The sequence below is a fragment of the Ovis aries genome, chromosome 15 (assembly GCF_016772045.2).
Source record: "Ovis aries strain OAR_USU_Benz2616 breed Rambouillet chromosome 15, ARS-UI_Ramb_v3.0, whole genome shotgun sequence".
Classification (NCBI taxonomy): Eukaryota; Metazoa; Chordata; class Mammalia; order Artiodactyla; family Bovidae; genus Ovis; species Ovis aries.
In genome coordinates this window covers 62,321,928-62,347,921 of record NC_056068.1, presented here as the reverse complement: position 1 = coordinate 62,347,921, position 25,994 = coordinate 62,321,928, and the positions used below count along the sequence as shown (strand labels likewise).

Genomic DNA, 25,994 nt, shown 5'->3' with positions numbered 1-25,994 from the left:
TTTTAGTGGTGAATAATATTCCATTATCTAAATTTACCACTATTTATCTATTTGCTTTCTGAAGGACAACTTGGTTGCTTTCAAGTTCTGGCAATTATAAGTAAGGCTGTTATAAACATCCATATGCAGGTTTCTGTGTGGACCTAAGTTTCCAACCCATTTGGGTAAGTACTAGGGAGTATGACTGCTGGATCAAATGGTAAAAATGTTTAGTTTTATGAGGAACTGCCAAACTGTCTTCCAAAGTGGCTGCACCATTTTGTGTTCCAATGAGCAGTAAATGAGAGTTCATTTTGCTCCACATCCTAACCAACATTTAATGTGGTCAGAGTTCTGGATTTTGGCCATTTTAATAGGTGTGTATCTCTTTGTTGTTTTGACTTGCAATTCTTTAATGATATGCTGTTGGACATGTTTTCATATGCTTGTTACCTAATCATCTTTTTTGGTGAGGTATCTGTTCAAGTCTTCTGCCCATATTTTTAATCAGGTTGTTCCTTTTCTTATTGTTGAATTCTAAGGGTTCTTTGTATAGTTTGGATAACAGTCCTTTATCAGATGTATCTTTCGCAAATGGTTTCTCCTAGTCACTAGCTTGGCTTTTCATTCCTCTGACTAAAGTAATTTTAAGGAGTAAAAGTATTAACATTTATGTATTAATCAACTGGATAAAAAATTTAAGGAGGACTAAATGTTGAACATAATGTAATATTTAATAAAACAGAGTTCATTTATCTGTATGATACATAGTATTACTTAATGTGTTTCTCTTATGTTGGAGGCACTGTTACTCCTATAATTTAGTATAACCTTACTATATTAAAAATTTTTTTTTAATTTATGTATAGATAAAGGTCAGAAGTAAATTCAATTTTAAGCAGTAATATATTATAAATTTGTCTCAAACAATACATTAAATATTAAAACTGTGTTAAGGAAAATAGCACTCTCACAATTACAATTAAACAGTTTAAATAGAAAGTTACTACCCCCAGGTGAAAGATAGATATAGCAATATCATGCTGTAAACACTGTTTTGAAAACATGCAATGCATTGTTCACATAATTATATGCCATTATATGAAGAATAAGAATTAAACATTCTTCAAATAAACAGTGAAACAAGCAACAAATACTTACTTAGCATAAAGTTTATTCACATATATAAAAAATGCCTGCAATAGGAAATCCATTAAAGCCAAAATATAATCAAGCATATCAGAAAAAATGCATTCAAGAGCAAGTTGCTTTTTTCAGATAATGAAAATGCTGATAAGTACTGAATTGCCTTAAACTTTTACCTGTTAGGGAAACATTTTTAAACAACAAAAAAATGCTGAAGGAAACACAATACGGAAGGTTAAAGGTATCAATATATGTCATACATGTTCCAAAATGCTACACAGGCAGGATTTACAAAAGAATCTAGTTTTTAAAAAATTACAGAAATTCTAGACATTCTTCTAGTAGTATAAATGCCATATACAATATTTCAAATCAACCAGTAACTAATACAAACTTATTTCACATTCAGTTAGAATAAAAACAGTACGAATAATATGAAATTAAGCTTTCAAACAGCACTGACAAACTTCTTCTCATTAAAAAATTCACTTGTACGTATAGGAAAAGTACAAATACACATAACTTATCTGAGAAATAGAAAAAAATTGTTCGAATTTTATAGGCAAACAGGAAACCAGTTTCAGAGAACACCATTGCTCTAGTTTTTAATTGTTCTGAGAATTTTCACTGACTTCTGTGTATTTACTCAGAGGGCATAATATTAATAGATGCAAAACTCTGACACATAGTTTGTGCTTTTTGATTTTTTTCATCTTAAAAAGAGAATATTCTGTGTAGGATTATCTATCCTATTGAAGGCAGAACCCTATAAATGTGTATTTGTCTTTTTCTAGTCTTATTCCTGGTGGCTCAGATGATAAAGAATCTGCCTGCAATGCACAAGACCTGGTTTGATCCCTGGGTTGGGAAGATCCCTTGGAGAAGGAAATGGCAATTCACTCCAGTATTCTTGTTTGGAAAATCCCATGAACAGAGGAGCCTGGCAGGCTACAATTGGGGTCGCAAAGAGTCGGACACGACTGTGTAACTTTCCCTTTTCATACCCATATTACATTCATGTCCTGATTGTAATAGAGGGGAAAACTGTCTAATTAACTATAAAGTTTGTGTCAAGAGAGATTTAATGGTTAACACTAATCAGTTACTCAGGGAATAAGCACTAACAAAAGCAAATTAACCAAACCAAAAACCCCACTACCAAAAATACAACAGGAATAGAAAAGGGAGAATGGGACAGAAATACATGTCAATAATTTTTAATTAATATTTTCCTTTTAATTATCGTATTTGTTGGTTATGATTCTATCATATTTTCTGTTTTATATTTAAAGTATTATGGATTGGATTCTCAACAAACACTAGTTATTTCACAATCTTAATGAATTCCAGATTTGTTCAGGTTAGAGGAATGGTTTTACAGTAAGTGATGGCATATGACAAATCTCTGCTGCTGCTGGGTGATGGGTTGTCACAGGCCCTGAAGCTGGATTTACAGTAAGATTTCTGTGAGTCAACTGGAGTAAACAAGTTCATGGAATATTTTAGATTGTGATTCAATAAAAGATAAATCATATCTTATATTTTTATCCATCCTAAGAAACACATGTGTGAGAAAACACAGATATGCAACATATGCTCTTATATACATTTATGTATAAATGACAAATGTCTGTACATTTCTCATACAGACTTAGAATTGTCAATACTTTATAATTTGAGAAGTGTAATTCTATAGGTATAAGATGGGGTTGAAAAAAATATGCTTGCTCATTCTAAACCTAGCTCTTACCAACATGTTAGATTTGGGGCAAGTTATCCTTGCATGCTTTAGAGTGATTGCTAAAATGATGGAGTTTGCTTCCAATCTTTTTTTTTTTTTTTTTTTTAATGTTTCCTAATTAGCCTCAGAACCAGCATTAGGTGCTTGCTTGCTTTATTTATTTATTGGCTGTGTGACACATGGAATCTTAGTTCCCTGCCCAGGAATCAAACTCATGCCCCTTGCATTGCAAGTGCAGAGTCTTAACCACTAGATCCCCAGGGAAGTCCTGCCTCTGATCTTTTAAACAAGATTAAAATAAGGGCAAAGTTATATGAGGAAAAGTGCTTATGTAAAGCAAATATATGACTAATAGTAAAATTTTTATAGATTATGTAGGTGGCATTAAAAAGACCACTTTTCCTAATTATATCCAAATGTTACTATGTATAAAATAGATAACTAATGAGAACACTGTAAGAGAACCCTACTTAATGTACTGTGGTGACCTGAATGGGAAAGAAGTTCAAAAGGGAAGGGATATATATGTATGTATGTATGTATGTATGTATGGCTGATTCATTTTGCTGCACAGTGGAAACTGAAAGAACAATGTAAAGCAACTACACTCCAATAAAAATTAATTTAAAACAAAATGAAATATCAAACAACAAAAATTTTTGCTAGATGATTTCTTTGCAACAAGTAACCAAAGAGACTCTGAAAATATCAAACGTAAAGTCTTTAGCAGTCTATAATGATTAAGATCTTTCTTTCATCTGCATTAAGATCACACTGTCTTAAAAGAGAGGCATACACTCAAACACAGTGTAATATGATTTATACTTTTTAAACATTTAATTTGGAAGGAACTACCAAACGCATGTGAGTTTTAATCTCATCCCTCTAAAATTATAAAACAAAATACGGTTTTATAAATGGTATTACATAGAAAAAAAGCAATGCCTGGCAAAAACATAAAGAACAGAATTTTCTATTTCTCAGGAGTATGTTATTTTTTGAGTTCCTGAAAGAGGAAACAAATTCACATACACATACACTCAAATAAATTTGTGCTCACACATTCATTCCAGAAGTTTATAGCTTATACTCTATTATGTTTATAAGGGGAGATTGGTCACAATACAGAATTAGAAGAAGATACAAACTATAGGTCAAAATTATTGCCTACGATCTTCTGTGTCCAGACATTAAAAGATTGCTGGTAACTTTAATCAATATTATTTTGATAGCAGAAAAGTAAGTTACTTCTAGGTTCTCAAACTATTATTTATAAACTTTGAAAATTTTTCCAGATTAATAGTTATGCATAGTCAGATACAGATAATTTAGCAATGAAAATGGGTTTGTCTACTCGTCAGTAATATGCACAAATTTATCAAGCTCCACTCCTAGATTTGAGGCCTATAATCTACTTCATGGTCTAACAACCCTTGCAAATCCTTTCCATTGCAACCATGTTCCTTCTGAAGAAGTAACTCCCTAGTGTTTATTTTTTAAAGAAAACTATTGACTGCCCCCCCATAATAAAGTATGACTGATAGCAACAGTTCATGACTAAACTGTGCAAAATATTGTGAATGCTATGCAATAATTTAAGATAAAAAACTGATTTTATTAAGGTTATTGATTTATATTTACATGTCAGATTCTGTGAAGTATTTGCAACAAAAAGAAATCCTAAAAAGAGTAGGTCCAATATTATAACTTGGAATAATCTAATAATTAGACATTCTTTTTCTTTTTTTTTAGTATTCAATACAAAAAATCTATGGGGTTTCCCTGGTGGCTCAGACAGTAAAGAATCTGACTGCAATGCTGGAGATCCTGGGTCAATCCCTGGATCTGGAAGATCCCCTAGAGAAGGGAATGGTTACGCACTCCAGTATTCTTTTTTTTTTTCTTTTTCACTCCAGTATTCTTGCCTGGAGAATTCCATGGACAGAGAAGCCTGGCAGACTACAATCCATAGGGTCTCAAAGAATCGGACATAACTGAGCGACTAACACAACAACAACAAACCTACAACCATTTCTGTACAAAGAATACAGACAGTTCACCAGTTCTAGCTGTGACATCCATAACAGATTCTTTTGAACAGAACAGTGCTCTCTCCTTAACTGCAAGGGTACAAAATTCCATATCCAGCTGATAATGATAAAGTTCAGGTTAAAGATGCTGACAGAACTCCAGTGGCAGAGAACACATGCTTATTTCTCCTTTATTCTCTACAGTTTGTCATAAACGTCTGAATTGACCTGTCTTTTTTGGTTCAAGGAAAAGAACCACTTAAATAATGTGAATGTCCTATATCACCAAGACAGTGAGGGCTTAGTGAGATGGGAGTGACATAGACTTTTTAAATACCCTAAAATCATTTGCCAGCCCAGGATAAGGTGGTGGTGGTGAAACACTCTGTTTTCTGGTCAATGCCACTGCCTGTTCATAAGAAGGTAATCCTGTATCTTCCAATGAAGGTGGCGATGGAGACAAGACAGCCTCCTCTGGTCTTCTGAAGATGATGGAAGGAGTGTGTCTGCCCCTTCTTACGTAGATGTCTGAAGAACTAAATAGAGAGAGCATTGAGGTCTAGGAAAGGCAGTATTTTAGGTTAAGACAGCAATATTAAGAAATCCAACTATTTAGATCAAAGCTGAACCTTCTTTATTAATATAACAAGTTTTAATTTACCCATAAACTCTGAATGAGTCTTGGTTTAGTGGGAAGACCAAGAGCTTTGAAGTCAGTCATTGGTATGAAACAGGATCCTATCATTTCATAGCAATGTGACCAAAGGCAAGGTAACCTAACTCAGGTTTCTTCTTCTGTAAAATGGGAATAATAATAGCTATGTCAACAGAGATGTTTTTTGTGGATTGAGAAAGATTATGTAAGGCATCTAGGCAGAGTCTGGAATACTGTAACGAGGACTCAAAACACGTGAATTCTTTTTTTCTCCTATTCCTGAATTAAAATTTTCTCAAAGTATGGTGTTAAACCAAATCCAGGCTTTGTTGAAAGGCGCTACAACTCAAAGCTAAGGAAATTGATGCCACAGAGGTAATAACATCAGTGGATGTCCATCTCTCTCCTCTGTTACCCCAGCAGCCTTGCTGCCTGGCCCATCCCTCCTCAGCAGGACTTCCATCCCATCATTCTCCTCCACAAAAGTCTAACTTGAAGTCTGCTTTCTGCTGAATCAATTTCCAACTCCTGTGCCTACTTTTCAAAGCCTCCCTTAATCTAGCCTTGCTTTATTTTATGGCTCTCTGCCCTTGCCAAGGTAGCGTCTTTACTCCCCATTGATCTCCACAGATGGAAGCCTAACAATTAGAAAAAAACATTTTTTAATTAAAAAAAAATGGCTTAGTTCAAGTTCCACCATTTTTCACAAAACTTTGTCACCTACATCAGCCAATGAAAGCTGAAATGCAATACTGGTCTGGTGTTCCGAAACCACATTTCCCCTTCTCACTTGTGAATTACAAATTATAACTTAAACATAAGTAAATTGATCCACTTAAGACTGTGAAATTGGCTGTCTATGAAGCATCTATGCAGAAATTAACCTCTTGTAGTATGGTTAATAAGATAATTAAAATATATAGATAATCCTGAACCTATAATCAATATTTATAATAGTATTCTTCCTAATAAGAGAGTTTAACAGACCCAAAATACTGTACACTTTTGCAAACTAAATATCAACTTGCCTCTAAATATCAACCTTTTCTGTTGGAAGTTACAATGAGATCTGAAATTGAAAGGGAAGAGAGAGGAAAATAGCAGAGAGAGAAGAAAAGAAAAAGGTCTATATAAATCGAGGAATTGGATAATCTGCTCTTCAATAGTTGAGAGGTGACTGAGAGCCTCAGAAGTTTACTTAGAGGGCTCAATACAATTCCTCCTCTGTTGGAAATCTGGAACGTATGCATGGTTGGCTTGTCACCTGCCACATTCATTAGCTTGTGATGAAAAGTACTACTAGTTTGCTTATAGGAAACAGGAGAGACATGTTATACTTGAACAAATAAATTTTTCCACGTTGACCTTCAAAATCTGTTACAGGAGCAGTATAATGATACTAAAATCATTAAGTGTTTTCACAGTGATTTCTTACATACATCTTACATGACTGAAATCAGAAAGTACACACCAAGAACATCTCAGATAAGCTGACAACATTATATTATGCCTATTTCTCTCCATAAAATATAGGGACTAAGAAATGAAAAGATCTTGTTGCCCATTTCTTGGCATGTTTTTACAAAAGAATGAGACAAACTATTCTAACAATGATCTCATTTTTCACTCTTTTTCAAAATATTCCTCACCCTTCCCCCACTTTCAGACTTGCAAAAGGTAGAAAGAGAACATGTAACTCTGTTGGAAGAATTTCTTGGGACAATTGATAAAAAAGTACTTTAGTCAGTTAGTAAGTATTTAAAAATTAATCTTAACACAAAGGACTGTCTGGTTAACCTAGTTTGAAATGTGCCCTATAAAGGGTTGCTCTGAGAATCAAAGTGAGACAGTAGATGTAAAAATGACCTGTAAATGGGACAGCATTCTACTGTACTAAGGATAACTAATCTTACTTTTAAAATAAGAGATATCTGGGTTTTCAAAATTTAATAATAACATACACAGAAAACATGCATAAAAATGGCGCCTCTTTACTCCATGTGTCTTTGAATTCTGCTTCTAAACTCATGCAGGAAAGAAGCTAGAAGGCTTTAGAGAAAAAAAGGCATAAGGTAAGAAGGTGTAGTGGTGTGGAAAAGCAGAGAAATGGAAGAAAACAGGAAAGAGAAGAGAAGGATGTTGAGCATGACACTGAATAATAGCTCTGTTCACAGATCTTCAGGGAAATTATTAAATACTGAGGGCACACACATGGCCTTTGGGGGAAAATATTGTAAATGGGATAGAAAAGAAGGAAAGATAAAAGACAAGGAGAGTCTTTAAAGATAAATATCCCAATTTCTTCATTAACCCATGAATTTCCAGGTATCCTGCAGCTTGTGGAGAAAGCCATATTAAATAAGCCCTTGAAAATGGGGAGAACTTGCTGATTCCCTGATTCCCTGTCTGTTAAGTAGGTGATTCCCTGATTCCCTGTCTGTTAAGTAGGTGAAATTAATAAAAACCTCAGCTTAAAGATAGTGGCTTAAGAAAAATTACACAAAATTTTCCTTACTTTCTTTCACTTTTCAAACTTTTAGAGGATTTATAGAACTCTCAGATAATGCCTCAGGGGACTGTTTAGGAATTCCAGCTGGGGGATAGAATTACACTTTACTTGGGGCTTCTCTGGTGGCTCAGATAGTAAAGCGTCCGCCTGCAATGCGGGAAACCCGGGTTCGATCCCTGTGTCGGGAATATCCCCTGGAGAAGGAAATGGCAAACCACTCCAGCATTCTTGCCTGGAAAATCCCATGGACGGGGGAGCCTGATAGGTTACAGTCCATGGGGTCCCAAAGAGTCGGACACGACTGAACGACTTCACTTTGCCCCTGTCCTCTGCCCCCTTTGCAGGCATGTCCTCCTCTGCAGGGGCTTCCCAGGAAGCAGTGGTAAAGAATTTGCGTGCAATGCAGAGGACACAAGTTCAGTCCCTGGGTTGGAAGGATTCCCTGGAGAACGAAATGGCAACTCACTCCACTATACCTGCTAGAGAAATTCCATGGACAACGAACGGAGCCTGGTGGGCTACAGTCCATGGGATCACAAAAGAGCTGGATACAACTAAGAGACTAAAACAACAGCAACAACCAACTTCCTCTGCACTCTTACTATGGGCATCCTTTCAGACTTGCCTCTGCCCTTGCCTCTGTCCTTTCATCATACTCAGAAAACTTGGCTTCAGCTTTTATCTTCCAACGGATTTATCCTAATTCCACCTCTATTCCCCTAAACTCTTACCTTAACAATAAAGAAAAAAATTTTATTATGGTAAAATATGCATAACAAAATTTGTCATTATAACCATTTTCAGGTGTACAATTAATGGTATTTATTATATTCACAATGTTGTACAGCCATCACCACTATCTATTTCCATAATCGTTTTATCACCTGGTCAGTAATGAGCGTCTTTATAGAATTTGGAACCATAAATAGGGTAAATAAGGATATACAAGAAATAATCCTGATTGCCTGTTTTGCATCTGTTGCTTTTTTTTTTTTAAATAAGGTAGTTCTACACTTTTATCTATACTTGCAGATAAGAATATGAATGAGAATAACTTTTTATTCTAATGATGTTGAGATTTATTATGCAAACAATTATGGCCTTTAGGAAGCTTTACTAATATGCTGGAATTCAGTTAATAATAGCAATGTATTAACATTGGCTCGTGTTAGTTGCTCAGTCATGTCCGACTCTTTGTGACCCCGTGGATGGGAGCCCGCCAGGCTTCTCTGTCCACTGAATCCTCCAGGCAAGAATACTGGAAGTGGCTACCCATTCCCTTCTCCAGGGGAATCTTCCTAAACTAGGGACTGAACCCAGGTTTCCTGCATTGCAGACATTCTTTACCATCTGAGCCGCCAGGGAAGCCCAAAGTTGGCTTGTTAGTTTTACAAATGTAATATGGTAACATAAGAGTTTAACAACGAGGGAACTGGCGAAGGTATATAGGAACTCTCTGGGCTACCTTTGTAACTTTCCTGTATATCTGAAATTATTCCAAAATAAAAAATATACTTCAAAATATAGGCAGTCATTTTTGTAGCCATTTAAAAATAATAGTATAGAAAGTATAATCATAAATTAAATGTTTTCACTCAATACTTACCCTGGATATTGTTGCCTGTGACACTTGGTGATACAAAGATAGTAACCAGCTAATCCCAAAATAACCAAAAATACTCCAGCAGCAATTAATCCAGTCAGAAGGCCCATAACGTCGATTTTCTCTCTGTTAGTATCTTAAGAGAAATCATTAAACTAACATAAATATAACAACTGAAAAGCACCACCTATGATTCCAATAAATTTAACATTGAGTGTAAGCACATTATTAAGCATCTAATAATTAATATTGGTTATTTTTAAAAGTCTGTGCCAGAGGAATGACCTGGGGTGGGGGGTGGGGAAACATATACTTCCTAAAAGCCCTAGGTATGGCTTCATTTATTTTTATTATTTTAATTAAAATTATTTATTCATTTTGGCTGTGCTGAGTCTTAGTCGTGGCATGTGGGTTCTAGATCCCTGACCAGGGGTGGAACCCGGGTTCCCTGCATTGGGAGTTCAGAGACTTAGCCACTGGACCACCAGGGGAAGTGTCTGATTTATTTTAGATGTCTTCTTAAATGAATAAAAGTCTAAGCAGGATAAACATATTCTTTGTTCAACTATACACATTTTGATATTAACTACTGACAGAAATTTACTAAGCCACTCCAGAGTAGCTATATGTAATACAGTCTCCCTACAGCTGGAGCCCTGCCTGGGGGAATGAATAAATCGCTGGTAAAAACAAAACGAACCTGACTAAAAGCAGCTAGAGATGATCAATGCAGATAAGACAAAGGATCTCCCCTCTCTAGAAGTTACTTAATTCTACCTAAAAATATTAATTTACTTAGTAGCCCAAGTATTTCATTCACTTGTAATGGTAAAAAAGAAAAAAATTTGAAATAGCTTACTACTCGAATAACAGTCTGACTTTTATTCTGTGCAAGTCCTGACTTAGCTGAGCTGTTTAAAAGAGCGAATTAAGCCTATTATCTCATTTCCCTAGTATCTCACCAAACTTGATTTTCAGTGTGTAAATAGATGAATGCGGCCTTCTCTGTCTTAGATAGCCCTGCGTATAATTGAGAAACCTTTCCCGGATTTACAAGATATGTACGTTGTGCAACAACCAAACTCAAACAACGAAACTAAAAATGTACTATGATGGAGGATGGAAAAAAAAAAAAAACATTAAAATTGATCCATTCTTGCCTTACCTGATTTTGTGGTTGGTCCTCTAACTGAATATTCTTGCCAAAATTTCATCTAAGAGAAAGGTAAAAATTTCCAAGTTTATTTAATATCTTTAACATCATTTCCTTTGGTCTCCAGGACCTCGACTAGGGGTGTAAACACTTGGCACGTGCCACATATAAGACACCAGTTCATTCATGCTGGAGCAAGTGACTCACTCTATTAAATAATTAAAGCATTGCCACCCACTACCGTTTCTTCCAACTGAAATTGGCCGGGGCTTTATTGCTAGTGCCAGCTCTTTACCACTGGACCCTGATATTCTTCCTTCATTGGCCCAGGGCCCTCACTCAGGTGTCCAGGGACACTACCGAATTAGAGAGTTGATGAAAACAGCAGAGGTGGAAGTTGAAGCAGAGGACTCATGATCGTGTTTGAAAAGGAGTCTGACTTTTTTCTACACTTAGGTGAGCCTTCAGTTCGATGGGAGGTTTTTATAGGTTTTTGAAACAATCAATTTATTTTTGGTTGTGCTGGGTCTGTGTTGTTTGCGGGCAGGTTTTCTCCAGTTGTGGCAATCGGCAGCTGCTCTCTGGTTGGAGGGCAAGGGCTTTCCATTGTGGTGTCTTCTCTTGGTGTGGGGCATGGACTCAATTGACTTGCCCTGAGGCACGTGTGATCTTCTGGGGTCAGAGATCTAACCCATGTCCTCTGCATTGGAGGCAGGCTTTCAACCACTGGACCACCAGGGAAGCCCTTGCTCAGAGATTTTATTAAAAGGTATTTATTGATTTGGAAAGACATCCCTGAGACTTTTTAAGTTCAGTGTTACTTGAGAGAATGGAAGCCGTTTTTAAGGAACTGTGATAAAACTAGAAAACGGTTTTGTGAGAAACAGATTAGAATTTCAACAGACACAACTACAAGGCGGAGCAGTCTTTGCTTCCTTTCTCTAATAGATGCAGCAGGTAATAGCAGGGAATGGGAGGCTGGGGAGAATTTGGGAAGAAAAAGAGCTGAGTTTCAGTAACACCTTCATTTGAAGAATACCTAGAGAGGTTCTTAGTGACTAAAGAGTAAAACGGGATTCTTGAGGAAGGGGAAAAAGAGCTGGGGTTATTTAAGCTTGGGGTTATTTACAAAAGCAAAGAATCTGGGTCACTTGATATTCTTAAAGAATATGCCAGATTATAACAGGGACAGTGCTGGCTATTTGTTTTGTATTTTTCAGGATTAACAGACAGAAGTTAATTATATTTTAAGGGAGACATTCTAAAAGTTTATTGCCAAGCAATAAACTCCTGAATGCAGGGAATATGTATTTTATCCTCAGTTTCTAGGAGAGCATATGACACATAGTAGATTGTCAATAAGTACTTGAAATATAGTCATCAAAAAGCTAAGTCTTGATAGGAAAAATTTCTCTGAGTTTTGACTGATTGAAGCCTGAGTCAGAGAACTAACTCAATATCCTAAAGTTTAATTCACTGTGCTTCAAGACTGTCTTTGAATATCATAAATGTTAAACACAAAATTATAACACAATTGATAATCTGCTAATTACTGTAAACCTAGGAAAGTATAAAGTAAAATCTAAATGGGTTAATTAGCATTTTAAGAAAGTAGAAAGAGATAACAGGTATACAATCCTAATTTTATTTAAGGCATATAATTTCTAATGCCTGAAAAGTACCACTTTTTAAAGTACAATTTAATAAATGTCTAGCCAATTAACATCATCAACAAAATTACCGTTTTATCTTCATCCACAAAAATCTCTCTGGCTTCCTCATAATTACAAAGTTCTTCTATGCATTCTCTTTCTAGGTCACCGGGAGTGAAGAGCTCCAAATCAAATCTATTATATAGGAGGTGTCTATGTATGAACAGGTTTGCTTCTTCTTTTGATGTAAATACTAACAAAGAAATAGAAAGATTTCAAACATTGACAAAAATAAGGCAGAAAATTTCTGTTTTAATTATGGGAAGAGCACATAGTTCCTTTGATGTGGTTAAATTATGCCCAACTTTCCTCTGTGGTTTTTAAATCTGACAAAAAGAAATATCATCAGTAAAAACAATTCCTGCTAAAGATGAAATACAGATATTAATCAAATTCCAGGACATACTTGAGTAGATTATGTCCAAAGTTCTCAGCATAAGTGAAAAAAAATTGAGTTTCATTTTTTTCCTCTAGACAATTATTTTTCCAATAAATGACAGCCAGACTACGCTACCTCTAAAGCACTGGTTTCCTATTATTTTGACTGAGAAAAATTAGTCTGGTGTAGTGGCAGAGTGTTAGACACAGAAGACACAGATTTTTCTTTACTGATTTGGCTTAGCTATCAGCTGTATCTCCTGGGATAAGTCACTTACACCTCTGGGTTGCCATTTCCTAAATCACTTTTTTTTTGGCAGCGCTGTGTGGCATGCAAGATCTTAGTTCCCAACCAGGACTGAACCCATGCCCCTGCATTAGTAGCACAGAGTCCTGACCAAGAATGCTGGACCACCAAGGAAGTCCCAGGTGTGAGTCTTAACAGAGCTGTTTTGTCCAATATAGCAGCCACTAGTCACATATGGTATCGAAAACCTGAAACGTGGCTAGTGTGACTTGAATGTGCTGTAAGTGTAGAATTCAGACTTAAATTGAAGATAGTGGAGAAAACCACTAGACCATTCAGGTATGACCTAAATCAAATCCCTTATGATAATACAGTGGAAGTGAGAAATAGATTTAAGGGACTAGATCTGATAGACAGAGGGCCTGATGAATGATGGACAGAGGATCATTAACATTGTATAGGAGACAGGGATCAAGACCATCCCCCTAAAAAAGAAATGCAAAAAAGCAAAATGGCTGTCTAGGGAGGCCTTACAAATAGCTGTGAAAAGAAGAGAAGCGAAAAGTAAAGGAGAAAAGGAAAGATATACCCATCTGAATGCAGAGTTCCAAAGAATAGCAAGGAGAGGTAAGAAAGCCTTCCTCAGTGATCAGTGCAAAGAAATAGAGGAAAAGAACAGAATGGGAAAGACTAGAGATCTCTTCAAGAAAATTAGAGATACCAAGGAAACATTTCATGCAAAGATGGGCTCAATAAAGGACAGAAATGGTAGGGACCTAACAGAAGCAGAAAATATTAAGAAGAGGTGGCAAGAATACACAGAAGAACTGTACAAAAAAGATCTTCACGACCCAGATAATCACGATGGCCAGACATCCTGCAATGTGAAGTCAAGTGGGCCTTAGAAAGCATCACTACGAACAAAGGTAGTGGAGGTGATGGAATTCCAGTTGAGCTATTATTTCAAATCCTGAAAGATGATGCTGTGAAAGGGCTGCACTCAATATGCCAGCAAATTTGGAAAACTCAGCAGTGGCCACAGGACTGGAAAAGGTCAGTTTTCATTCCAATCCTAAAGAAAGGCAATGCCAAAGAATGCTCAAACTACTGCACAATTGCACTCATCTCACACGCTAGTAAACTAGTGCTTAAAATTCTCCAAGCCAGGCTTCAGCAACACGTGAACTGTGAACTTCCAGATGTTCAAGATGGTTTTAGAAAAGGCAGAGGAACCAGAGATCAAATGGCCAACATCCTCTTGATCATGGAAAAAGCAAGAGAGTTCCAGAAAAACATCTATTTCTGCTTTACTGACTATGCCAAAGCCTTTGACTGTGTGGATCACAATAAACTGTGGACAATTCTGAAAGAGATGGGAATACCAGACCACCTGACCTACCTCTTGAAAAATCTGTATGCAGGTCAGGAAGCAACAGTTCGAACTGGACATGGAACAACAGATTGGTTCCAAATAGGAAAAGGAGTACATCAAGGCTGTATATTGTCACCATGCTTATTTAACTTCTATGCAGAGTACATCATGAGAAACACTGGGCTGGAAGAAGCACAAGCTGGAATCAAGATTGCCAGGAGAAATATCAATAACCTCAGATAAGCAGATGACACCACCCTTATGGAAGAAAGTGAAGAACTAAAGAGCCTCTTGATGAAAGTGAAATAGAGTGAAAAAGTTGGCTTAAAGCTCAACATTCAGAAAACTAAGATCATAGCATCCGGTCCCATCACTTCATGGCAAATAGATGAGGAAACAGTGTCAGACTTTATTTTTGGGGGCTCCAAAATCACTGCAGATGGTGATTGCAGCCATGAAATTAAAAGATGCTTGCTCCCTGGAAGGAAAGTTATGACCAACCTAGACAGGATATTAGAAAGCAGAGACATTACTTTGCCAGCAAAGGTTAATCAAGGCTATGGTTTTTCCGGTAGTCATGTATGGATGTGAGAACTGGACTATAAAGAAAGCTGAGTGCTGAAGAATTGATGCTTTTGAACTGTGGTGTTGGAGAAGACTTTTGAGAGTCCCTTGGACTGCAAGGAGATCCAACCAGTCCATCCTAAAGGAGATCAGTCCCGGGTGTTCATTGGAAGGACTGATGTTGAAGCTCAAACTCCAATACTTTGGCCACCTGATGTGAAAAGCTGACTCACTTGAAAAGACCCTGATGCTGGGAAAGATTGAAGGCAGGAGGAGAAGGGGACAACAGAGGAGGAGATGGTTGGTTGGCATCTCAGACTCAATGGAGAAGAGTTTGAGTAGACTCCGGGAGTTGGTGGTCAACAGGGAGGCATGCTGTGGTCCATGGGGTCACAAAGAGTCAGACACGACTGAGTGACTGAACTGAACGCTAAGTGTAGAAAGGGACTTCAAAGACATGGTTAAGAAAAATGTAAAGTATCTCAATGTTTTCTTTTGCTTATATTTGTAATATTAGGTTAAATATTTGGGATATATTGGGTTAAATTAAATACTTTATCAAAATTAGTTGCACCTATTTCTTTTTACTTTTTAAAATGTGGCTGCTAGAAAATTTTAAATGATTCATGTGGTGCACATTCTATTTCTACTGGCCAGTGTTATTCTAGCATCTTCATTTCTAAGTTATAAATAAGATTTATGAGCTACTTGAACCAAGGACGGGAGCCAGAATCAGTTCATTAGTGCTAGTTGTTTTGAGAAATATTCTAAAAAGGTAGACCATTCTGTCCTGTGACAAAATGTTGGTTCTTTCCTCTTCTTTATTCTTGTGGATTTTACGCAACCACGAAACAGACTGAGAAACTTTCCAAGTCGCCATCATTTTTCGTTGGGATTCTTATAATGGCCCTCTAAGTCATCTCCCTGTCCACGACAGTGACAGCACATTTCCAATGTGCCCAGATCTCTCCTGCCTTTGAACTTGCTTTCCACTGAATAGAACTTTCCTCTCTCAGTCTGTATTCTCACTTCCACATTTTGTTCAGTGTTACCTTGAACCCCATCGCCACTCACCTCTGCCAATCCCCATCCCACACCGTGTTTTTTTCATGGCACTTTCCAGCTAGTGTTCTATATGCTTTATTTACTTATCTGTTACCACTCTGTTCCCCTAGCTAGAAGGAAAATTCCATTAAAGCAGGGATGTTGACACACAGAGGTGCTCCCCCAAATTACTTACAATAATAAATGACTGAACTTGACTTTCCTCTTGGACCTAAATTCTCCGAGTTGAGGCAATACAGAGGTATGGCCTGTTTGTAATCTTGGCACAGGTTTATAATACTAAACCAGGGATGAAGTAACTTTGAGTCTGCTTAACTTAGTTGTACTGTACTTACTTACAAAATCTGATTTCAGAACAGAGAATTAGAAATCTGCCTTTGTATTGCTGCTTCTCAGATATGCCCAGATCTTTACATTTTACTGGCTAGAAAAGCAGTGCCAAATTTCTCATTGTTGGCCTCCTGTTATCTGAGTTACAAAACACCCGACTTCTAAATGGGACCTTCAACTTAAAAGGAAAATAAAAAAGTGGGTCACAAACACTTTTATTGTTCCTTAAATGATATTTATGCCAATGAAAGTCTCGACTGCTGTATAAAACATGCCTTCTGGGAGGGACTGCTGTCCACAACTTCCTGAGGTTGAAAGTTCTAATTCAGTCCATGGTTCATCTTAGACCTTCAATGCCTTATCACACTTCTTGCCTCCCTTATGATCTCAGGAGAAATCCGGTCCTTTGTTATCTGTGTTCTAAGTAGCCTGGACTTGCTTTTAATTAAAAGAAGCAAACTTCCATGCCCCTGGAGCATCCTGAACTTGCAGCAATGGTTCCTGTTTCCCCTCAGGCCATTGCCAGAGGATACACTGGCCTCTGCACTTTTGTATCTGCTGCCTCAGATTATCTTCTCATCTTTATTTCTCCTGACTTAGACTATCCTAAGAGGCTGTCTATTTCCCTGTTTTAAACCTACCGAGATATTCTATTCTCCTCTCCTGTCTTTCCATGCTTTCTAAATAAGTTCCCTTTGAGTCATTTAAATCTCACCTCTCGGCTTTATCAGAACACAACTGAAGGTCTTTTATTTTCCTAGTTACTTTTCATATCTCCATTTGTTATATCTCATATGCAGAGAGCACTGGCTTCTGCACTATACAGCTCTCCAGAGACATAGCTACTATGCTAACTAATACCTAACTAATACTAATGCTAACTAATACGGCTAACCAATACCTCTGCTCTTGAACTCTCTGCTTCTACTTCTGTCATAGAGTTTATGGAGATTATCAGTTTACACCCTGCCTCGCCCATTAGGTGAAGCAGTCTATTCGGATTTCCAGGCAAGAATACTGGAGTAGGTTGCTATTTCCTTCCCCAGGAGATCTTCCTGACCTGGAGAAAAAACTCAGGTCTCCTGCACTGCAGGCAGACTTTTTTTTGTTGTTTTTCATTAAAAAATTTTTTATTTATTTTTTAATTGAAGGATAATTTCTTTACAGAATTTTGTTTTTGTCAAACCTCAAGATGAATCAGCCATGGCTATATATATGCCCCCTCCGTCTTGAACTTCCCTCCCAGCTTCCTCCCAATCCCACCCTTCTAGGTTGATACAGACCCCCTGTTTGAGTTCCTGCAGGCAGATTCTTTATCAACTGAACCACCAGAGAAGCCTTTTAAATACACACAGTTCCTCGTTTATATTTCCCACAGATATCTCCAGCCTTCTGCATTCAAGTGTGATCTCTAAATTCCTTCCACAGTTTATGAAGTCCTGGAGAATGTCTTTTATGCCTATATCTTGTGAATGAATGAATGTACTCATAAACACTCTGGACCCAGCATCTGGTCCTGCTGAGTATGGATCATCAACCTTATATATGAATGGACTTAAATATACGGTGCAACGTGGAAGGCACCAGGAAGGATCTCCTTGCAAATCCTGTTCCACTAACTACTTTATCCAGTTGCTTAGAATTCTGTGGTCAGTGTTTGATTCCTTAAAGTTAAGATATTGCCCTATTTTAACATACACACAGTCTCCTAGAAGGCTTGAGACACTAAACTGTATTAACCATTATTAGTGTTATGATTAGGAGTTTTAGTGTAACAGATCCTTCTCAAAAGAGAATGAGAGTAGGACCTGATGAGAATGAATGTGGGACAGATATGTGTGGGGAGGTGGATCCAAAGCATTGGCACCAGGTAGGGAAGCACAGTGATTTGGCAGGGAGAAAGCCAAGTTTTTTTCTTTCCTGTGTTTTCTACCTTAGGCTTTCAAAATGTGGGCAGGAATCTATTTATGACCTGGAGACCACAAGGTGTGCAATTCTAGGTTAGCAAGCCCCAAACCTAATCTTCTCACACCATCTAACTTTACCCACATAACCAGACATTTAAAAGTAAAAAAGGACCTCAGAGGTCACTCCACTCCTCACTCCCTAATCATTTTAAAAGCTGAAAGGGGGTTAAGTAACTTGCCCAGAGTCTGCTAACAAATCCAGACTAGGTCCTGGACTCCTTGTCCATCTTTCCAGGAAGAACAATTATGCCCATCAGAATTACCACACAGCCTCATCTAGAAAAACGGCACTCACTAATTTTCAGAAGTTGAAACAGGTTTTCCATTCAGTTAACTACCCACCTGGTCTTAAATACATATTTACAAAAGTAAGTCTCAGAATTAAAAACTGCAGTTAATATAACAAACCACAACATTACCAAATAAACTACAAATTAAAGCGCATTTTAGCCCTTCTACGATTGATGAGGGCATTTAATCTCAAAGACTACACTTTCTCGTTTGAGCCCTGGAATACAGGCTCGAGTTTTCAGAACGGTTTCTTGGGATCTGCAGCCAGGCTCACCTTCTTCTCTCGCATGCCTAGACTCCTCCGAGGGACTTCTTGTGCAATGAGGAAACGCGAAGGTAACTACGGGCAGTTGGCTGAGTAGCACCAGGAGTAGAAACATAGTCTGGCAACTGTCAAACAAACTGAAACAAACAAAATAACCAACCAACCAAAAACACAGGTCAGAAGTGCCCCCAGCTTAGAAGGTTAAATTCCTATGGGAACGAGTCACCGACCTGTTGTGCTCAAAATCATCGCGTGATTGCGCCCCGCGCGCGGTTTCGGTCACCAGGGTCCGATCGGCGCCCGGAAAGCGGCCCCGAAAGCTCCGGGGGACAAATGCCGCCTCCCCTCCACCCACCCGCCCACTATCCCAGTCCCCACCTCCCTAGCCCCCGCTCTCCGGACTCTGAGGCCGGCAGAGCGGGCGCCTATCGACCCTCTGCGTCGCAATCGGACCTGGTCCGCCGAGGAGGCCCCCTCCCAGCCACCCATTCCCTGCCGGAGCCGAGCCTCCGGGCTCCCGCACCTGCAGCTCCGGGCGCATGTTCCGGCAGCAGCCGGGCCGGAGCCCCGTACTTCGGTCGTCCCTGCGGCCGCCAGACCCTCGGTCTCGGCCCTCGCCGAATCCGCGCCTTGCTCTTCGCAGGGCGGGAAGGGCCCCCTCGCTCAGGCGGAGGAAGAGCTTGGGATCCGCGGAGGGGGCGCCCTGGCCGGCTCCGGGACGCGCGGTGCGAGTCCTGCCTGGATCCCGGGAGGCCGCGGAGTAGAGCGGTGAGAACCAGAGGAGGGAGCTACCTGGGAGCACCGGCCGCGCTCCTCCCCGCGGGGGCCGGCGCACCTGTGGCGGGCGGGCTGGCGGTTGACTGGCGTCTCCAGGAGCCGCGCCTCGCAGCCGCCACCACCTCTTTCTGCGCTAAGCCCTGGGCGAGTCCCGCCGCCTGCAGCCAGTTCTGGCCCCGCCTTGGCGCGCAGGTGGCGGGTTTGGGACTGGTTTCTAGACCCCGCGTCCTCTGCCGACGCAGGGCGGCGTGAGTTCACCTCCCAGCGCTAAACAGAAACCGCCTGCTGAACCCTCCCTCTGGCTCGTCTGGGGATTTTTCGATTTGGGTTTCACTAGGAGACGAGCTCTATCTTAAGACCTTGGAGAAGGCAATGGCATCCCGCTCCAGTACTCTTGCCTGGAAAATCCCATGGACGGAGGAGCCTGGTGGGCTGCAGTCCATAGGGTCATGAAGAGTCGGACACGACTGAGCGACTTCACTTTCACTTTTCACTTTCATGCATTGGAGAAGGAAATAGCAACCCACTCCAGTGTTCTTTCCTGGAGAATCCCAGGGACGGGAGAGCCTGGTGGGCTGCTGTCTCTGGGGTCTCACAGAGTCGGACACGACTGAAGCGACTTAGCAGTAGCAGCAGGCGACAAGCTCTATCTTAAAACCTTTGGCCTCAAAGGGTGGTCCGCGAAGGAGAACAAAATCTTTCAGAGCATATACAATGGGAAGTGACCTTAAAAATCAATTGATTACATTGGTTTTCAAATCGCGGTCCGCCAGGTCTGGGCCGTCTCCAAGATCCTTTCAAGGGGTCTCCGCGGTCAAAACTATTTCCTTTATGGTACAAAGACATAATTTGCCCTTTTCGCTGTCATTGTCTCCTGAATGTACAGCGGAAAGTTCCAGAGGCCATTTGGCGTGTAACGACGTCATCACCCAGCTAATAGCGTGCTTGCTTGTGTTTTGTGTTTTCCATTATTTTCTATGGTAGTAGATTTAAGTATCAGCATGTACGTTTTTCATAGAGATTAATAAAATTTGCCTGTTCGTAGTTTTTTGGTTTTTTTCCTGTACTTTTGTTAGCTAGCTTTAGTCATACTTGGCAGGATAGCTATAACCTCTTTTTTTTTTTTTTTAAATAAATAGTCGTCTGAAATCTTAAGCTTTTCTTTGAGCCTATGCAGAAATATAGCCAAAAGTAAGTACAATTTGTTGTCTTGATTTGAAATAATATGAAAATTTCTCCGTTTAACAGATAATATGATAAATATCAGGGCTTCCCTGGTAGCTCAGCTGATAAAGAATCCACCTACAATTCAGGAGACCTCCGTTCGATTCCTGGGTCAGGAAGATTCCCTGGAGAAGGGATAGGCTACCCTCTCCAGTATTCTTGGGCTTCTCTGGTGGCTCAAACAGTAAGTAATCCACCTGCAATGGGGGAGACCTGGATTCGATCCCTGGGTTGGGAAGATCCCCTGGAGGACGGCATGGTAACCCACTCCAGTATTCTTGCCTGGAGAATCCCATGGACAGAGGAGCCTGGCAGGCTACAGACCATGGGATCCCAAAGAGTGGGACACCACTGACTGACTAAGCATAGCACAGCATAGTATATATCATTAGATATAATTCATGTAATTAAGAGCTCTTTGGAGATCCTTAATAATGTTAAAAAATGTGAAGCGGTCCTGAGACCAAAGAGTTTGAGAATTACCACCTCCAGTGATGAAGGCAGCAGGTGGACAGAGCACATTGTGGGTCTTGTCCAAACAACACTGGTAACAACTCTTTGGAACATTATTTACGATTCCATGCTTTGGCCAAAGTGGCTCAACACTTGGTAGAAGCCAGAAGAAATGTTTTTCCCCCTTTCTAAATGTTGATTAATTCAATTTCCACCAAATTTTATTTTTTCCCTGCAAAGGTAATTGCCTACTTTATTCTGAATATTTAGAATCAACTGAATTCTTTCTGTTTTCTGCAGAAATTTTGTCTTCACTGATTCCTTCTCAGTTCAATTCAGATCAGCCACTCAGTTGTGTCCGACTCTTTGTGACCTCATGGACTGCAGCACGCCAGGCCTCTCTGTCCATCACCAACTCCCGGAGTTTACGCAAACTCATGTCCATTGATTCGGTGATGCCATTCAGTCATCTCATCCTCTGGTGTCCCCTTCTTCTGCCTTCAATCTTTCCCAGCATCAGAGTCTTTTCAAATGAGTCAGCTCTTTGTATCAGATGGCCAAAGAATTTGAGCTTCAACATCAGTCCTTCAAATGAACACTCAGGACTGATCTCCTTTAGAATGGACTGGTTGGATCTTCTTGCAGTCCAAGGGACTCTTAAGAGTCTTCTCCAACATTATAGTTCAAAGCATCAGTTCTTCAGCACTCAACTTTCTTTATAGTCCAACTCTCACATCCACACATGACTACAGGAAAAACCATAGCTTTGACTAGATGGACCTTTGTTGGAAAAGTAATGTCTCTGTTTTTTAATATACTGTCTAGGTTGGTCACAACTTTCCTTCCAAGGAGTAAGCGTCTTTTTATTTCATGGCTACAGTCACTATCTGCAGTGATTTTGGAGTCCCCCACCCCCTAAATAAAGTCAGCCTCTGTTTCCACTGATTCCTTCTAGACAGTGCCTTTTCTTTTTCGTTCTCCCAGTCTTTCCTCGGTTTCCATTTGTCCACCTTGTTCTTTAAACTGTTTCTATGATAGATACCTCCTCAGTCCTTTTATTGTTCTTAACCAATTTCAATCACACTGTGAAGAGGCTAGAAATGATTTCTTGTAGTCTACATCTTAAACAGGGAACATGTCTACTAGAACACTCATTCTTCTATTTATTCATTCATTTAACCCTGAGGATACAGACAGAACCACCACAGTCTCTGTTCTGGAGGATAATTTAGTCTAAGAGCTATATCTAAGAATGTGGGCTGAGTAAAGTTCTTATCAAAGGAAAGAACAGACTTACTCATCTTTAGCCTCCAGAACCCGATAGAGTTCTTTTATGTTGTTCATGCTCAGTACATTTTTATTTTGAATTTTGAATTTTTAAAATACTATTTCATTTTCTATTTTATTTTATGTTTTGGCTGTGCCCTGTGGCTTGTGGTCTTAGTTTTCCGACCAAGAGTCGAACCCAGGCCCTCAGCTGTGAAAGCATGGCGCCCTAAACACTGGACTGCCAGGGAATTCCTTCAATACACTTTTTTGGAGGGATGAAAGCAATTTGTTTTCAGGTAGAAAAAGTGCGTTACACTGTATTTGGAGATGCAAATAGTCAGATGCTTCATGTTGTAGAATAAACAGACATGAACTTTGATGACATTCCTTGGTCCAATTAGTCCACCCACATATCTGGGTATCTGGACCAAAACAAATGTGGCTTTGTGTTCACATCAAATAGCAGAGTTTATAGTCTAAGAGGGGAGTCAGATACAGAAATAAAATTCTGTTTCTCAGTGGTGAATGACAGCCCTGCACATTTCCCTGTGATCATATTGGCTTCTGGAGAATATTACAGCACTTGGCAGTATGAACACCGACTTCAACCACTGTGGAGCCCCAAGGTATTTTGAAATTAGGTAGCAAAGAAAGAAAATAGTAACAACATTGTTTAAGATTGTTGATTTCTTCTGCTATTTATTTGCTCTATTTATTTATTTTGTGCCACTTGCTTTTGTAAAGTCACAGTATTCTTATGCTTTTTCTCCCATAACATTTTAAGTGTTTTTATTCTGGTCATTTGCAGAACTGGGCTAAATATTATGATTCTCTCTTTACAGAGAAGAATACTGAAGCACAAAGTGTAAAGGGTCTTAGAGAGTCATTGGCCAAGTGGTAGCCCAGCTCTTGACTCTTCCCAGTGCCTTTTATTATCAAGCAGTGAAGGGCAAGAAGTAAGAATTGTTTAATTGCAAAAGAAAGAAAAAAAAATTAGAGCAATGAGATTAATGGACTTGGATTAATGTGATAATACATCTCTGAGTTTGAGCACATACCCACCCGCTTACCTGTGTCAACTCAAGAATGAAATGGAAACTCGCTGTATTGTGTGGGCATGAGGATTGACTCAAAGACTGTGACAGGAAGTATTAAGGCTGCAGCCTCTAAGCTCTGCAATGTTAAGGTCACATCCACATCCTTAAAGGCACAATGATAACTGTGTCACTGGACTATTTGGAGTAGAAGATGTGACTTCTATCTTCTGCTGGTGTTGGTGACATTTTAGCCCTGGTATTTCATCGTCGGATTTTTGCCGTTTTAATTTATCCCAGTAAAATCAGTAGGTGGAAGATAAAAGACTCCTATGCTTCACTCCTATGCTGATTATATATCTGTATGCAAGTATTTTCAGATTCAACAGATTAGCAGAAGAGTTAAAGATTTTGTTTTAAACATTTGCTTAAAGCTCTCTAAAGGAACTTTTGACTAGAGTTCCCATTTAATTTTATCATTTAAGAATAACGACTGTTAATTACAAGATAAAAAACAGTATGAGAGGTTATCTGGCTTCCTGATCACTTGATTTTGTGTCATGCTGTGGGTGGTAACAGGAACCACATCATGGTGAAAAACCAGCAATCCTTAGAGTCCGTACGGAGCACATAGGAAACTTGAATCAGTATGGTTCTGAGATGCTCTCTGGAGCCTGTGACATGATCAGAAAACTCTCACTCTTTGCCACACCTTGGCATTTTTACAGCTATAACAATTTCTTTCACTCATTGGACTCATTTTATCATCATAATCATATTCTCTGATTGCTGCACAATTTTTTTGACCTTTTTTTTGTAAATCCATGTTCAGGTAATCATAGTGTTCTAACTAAACAGATTTTTTTCAAACACAAGTTTATTTGGCATCAGTTGCAAAACCATACTTTCATGCACAATGTCTGAAGAGAGAGTTTAGACAAATCACATACTTTTAGCTATGCAACTGACAGTGTTTAAGAATCATTCATTTATTCTGCATCAGAGAAGGATAATAATGAAGTATTGATGTTGCTGGTACTGATTAAAGGCACAACATTGTACAGAAGACCTGTTAGGAAATCCACAACTTAGGATCCTGTTTATCCTTCCTTGGTGTAGAATTCTCCTTTGTTATTTTATGTACCACCCTGGCTTCAAGCTCTCAAAATGAGAGTTCTCAATGACTAAGTTTTGACATATACATTGGGGGTTTTAAAGCACTGTTTATTTTACTGATGCACACTAATACCTTTAGTAGAGTTTATGGGTCTCCTTTGCTTCCTTGGTGGCTTCGCAGCAAAGAATCCACCTGCTAATGCAGGAGGTGCAGGTTCGATCACTGAGTTGGAAAGACCTCCTGGTAGAGGAGATGGCAACCTACTCCAGTATTCTTGCCTGGGAAATCCCATGGACAGAAGGGCCTGACAGGCTACAGTCCATGGGATCGCAAAGAGTTGGACACAACTTGGTTACTAAACAATAACAATAACAAAAATAGGTCTCCTTTACCCACCCTTGACATTGCAATTCTGATATCAACTTGAGAGCCAGAAGCAAAGTTTACCAGTTTTTGTGCTTTGTAAGGCACATGGCAGGATCTCCTGACTGTGAAGTGAATAAAAGAAGGGTAAGTTCTATTCCTAGGTCTATTTTTCTCTAGCTTTGAACAGATCACTTCTCATCACTCTCTCTTCCTCTTGAGACACTGAGGTGGTGGTGGCTTAGTCGCTAAGTCATGTCCGACTCTTGCAACTCCATGGGCTATAACCTGCCAGGCTCCTTTGTCCATGGGATTTACCAGGCAGACATACTGGAGTGGATTGTCATTTAGTTCTCCAGGGGACCGTCTCAGTCCTGGGATCGAACCCAGGTCTCCTGCGTGGCAGGTGGTCTCCTGCGTGGCAGGTGGTCTCCTGCATCGCACGTGTATTCTTTACCAAGTGAGCCACCAAGGAAGCCCTGAGACATTCAGGATTTGGTCTGAATGAATTCTGACTCCTTTCTGTGCTAACATTTTATGTATCTTTAGTTTTTCTTAATGATAAAACTGTAAAGTGAAAGTTTTGGTCGCTCAGTTGTGTCTGACTCTGCGACCCCATGGACTGTAGCCTGCCAGACTCCTCTGCCCATGGGGATTCTCCAGGCAAGGATATGGGAGTGAGTTGTCATTTCCTACTCCAGGGGATCTTCCTGCGCCAGGGATCGAACCTGTGTTTCTTGTGTCTCCTGC

The 25,994-nt window shown here is 39.3% G+C and overlaps 1 protein-coding gene across 2 annotated transcripts; it reads right to left on the bottom strand.

Annotated features, from left to right (window-relative positions):
* Positions 1-1,136: 1,136 nt before the first annotated feature.
* Positions 1,137-19,916, bottom strand: PRRG4 (proline rich and Gla domain 4). 2 transcript variants are annotated; one of them, XM_042233320.1, is made up of 6 exons: positions 19,800-19,916; positions 19,017-19,144; positions 12,558-12,721; positions 10,829-10,877; positions 9,667-9,799; positions 1,137-5,432 (listed from the first exon to the last, which is right to left on the bottom strand). In XM_042233320.1, the coding sequence occupies exons 2-6, from the start codon at positions 19,120-19,122 to the stop codon at positions 5,198-5,200; spliced, it is 687 nt and encodes a 228-aa protein (XP_042089254.1). In that variant the 5' UTR covers positions 19,123-19,144; positions 19,800-19,916; the 3' UTR covers positions 1,137-5,197. The 2 variants fall into 2 exon arrangements, with proteins under 2 accessions (XP_042089254.1, XP_004016430.1); XM_004016381.5 differs by lacking the exon at positions 19,800-19,916 and adding an exon at positions 19,531-19,769.
* Between the last annotated feature and the right edge of the window lie 6,078 nt (positions 19,917-25,994).

Excerpts from the sequence above, each read along its gene's own strand:
- PRRG4 (XM_042233320.1), bottom strand. The coding sequence starts at position 19,122 with ATGTTTCTACTCCTGGTGCTACTCAGCCAACTGCCCGTAGTTACCTTC. Across the intron at positions 10,878-12,557 it reads TTGTGGATGAAGATAAAACG|ATGAAATTTTGGCAAGAATA; the intron begins GTAATTTTGTTG and ends CCTTTCTCTTAG. Across the intron at positions 9,800-10,828 it reads AGGACCAACCACAAAATCAG|ATACTAACAGAGAGAAAATC; the intron begins GTAAGGCAAGAA and ends ATTTCTCTTAAG.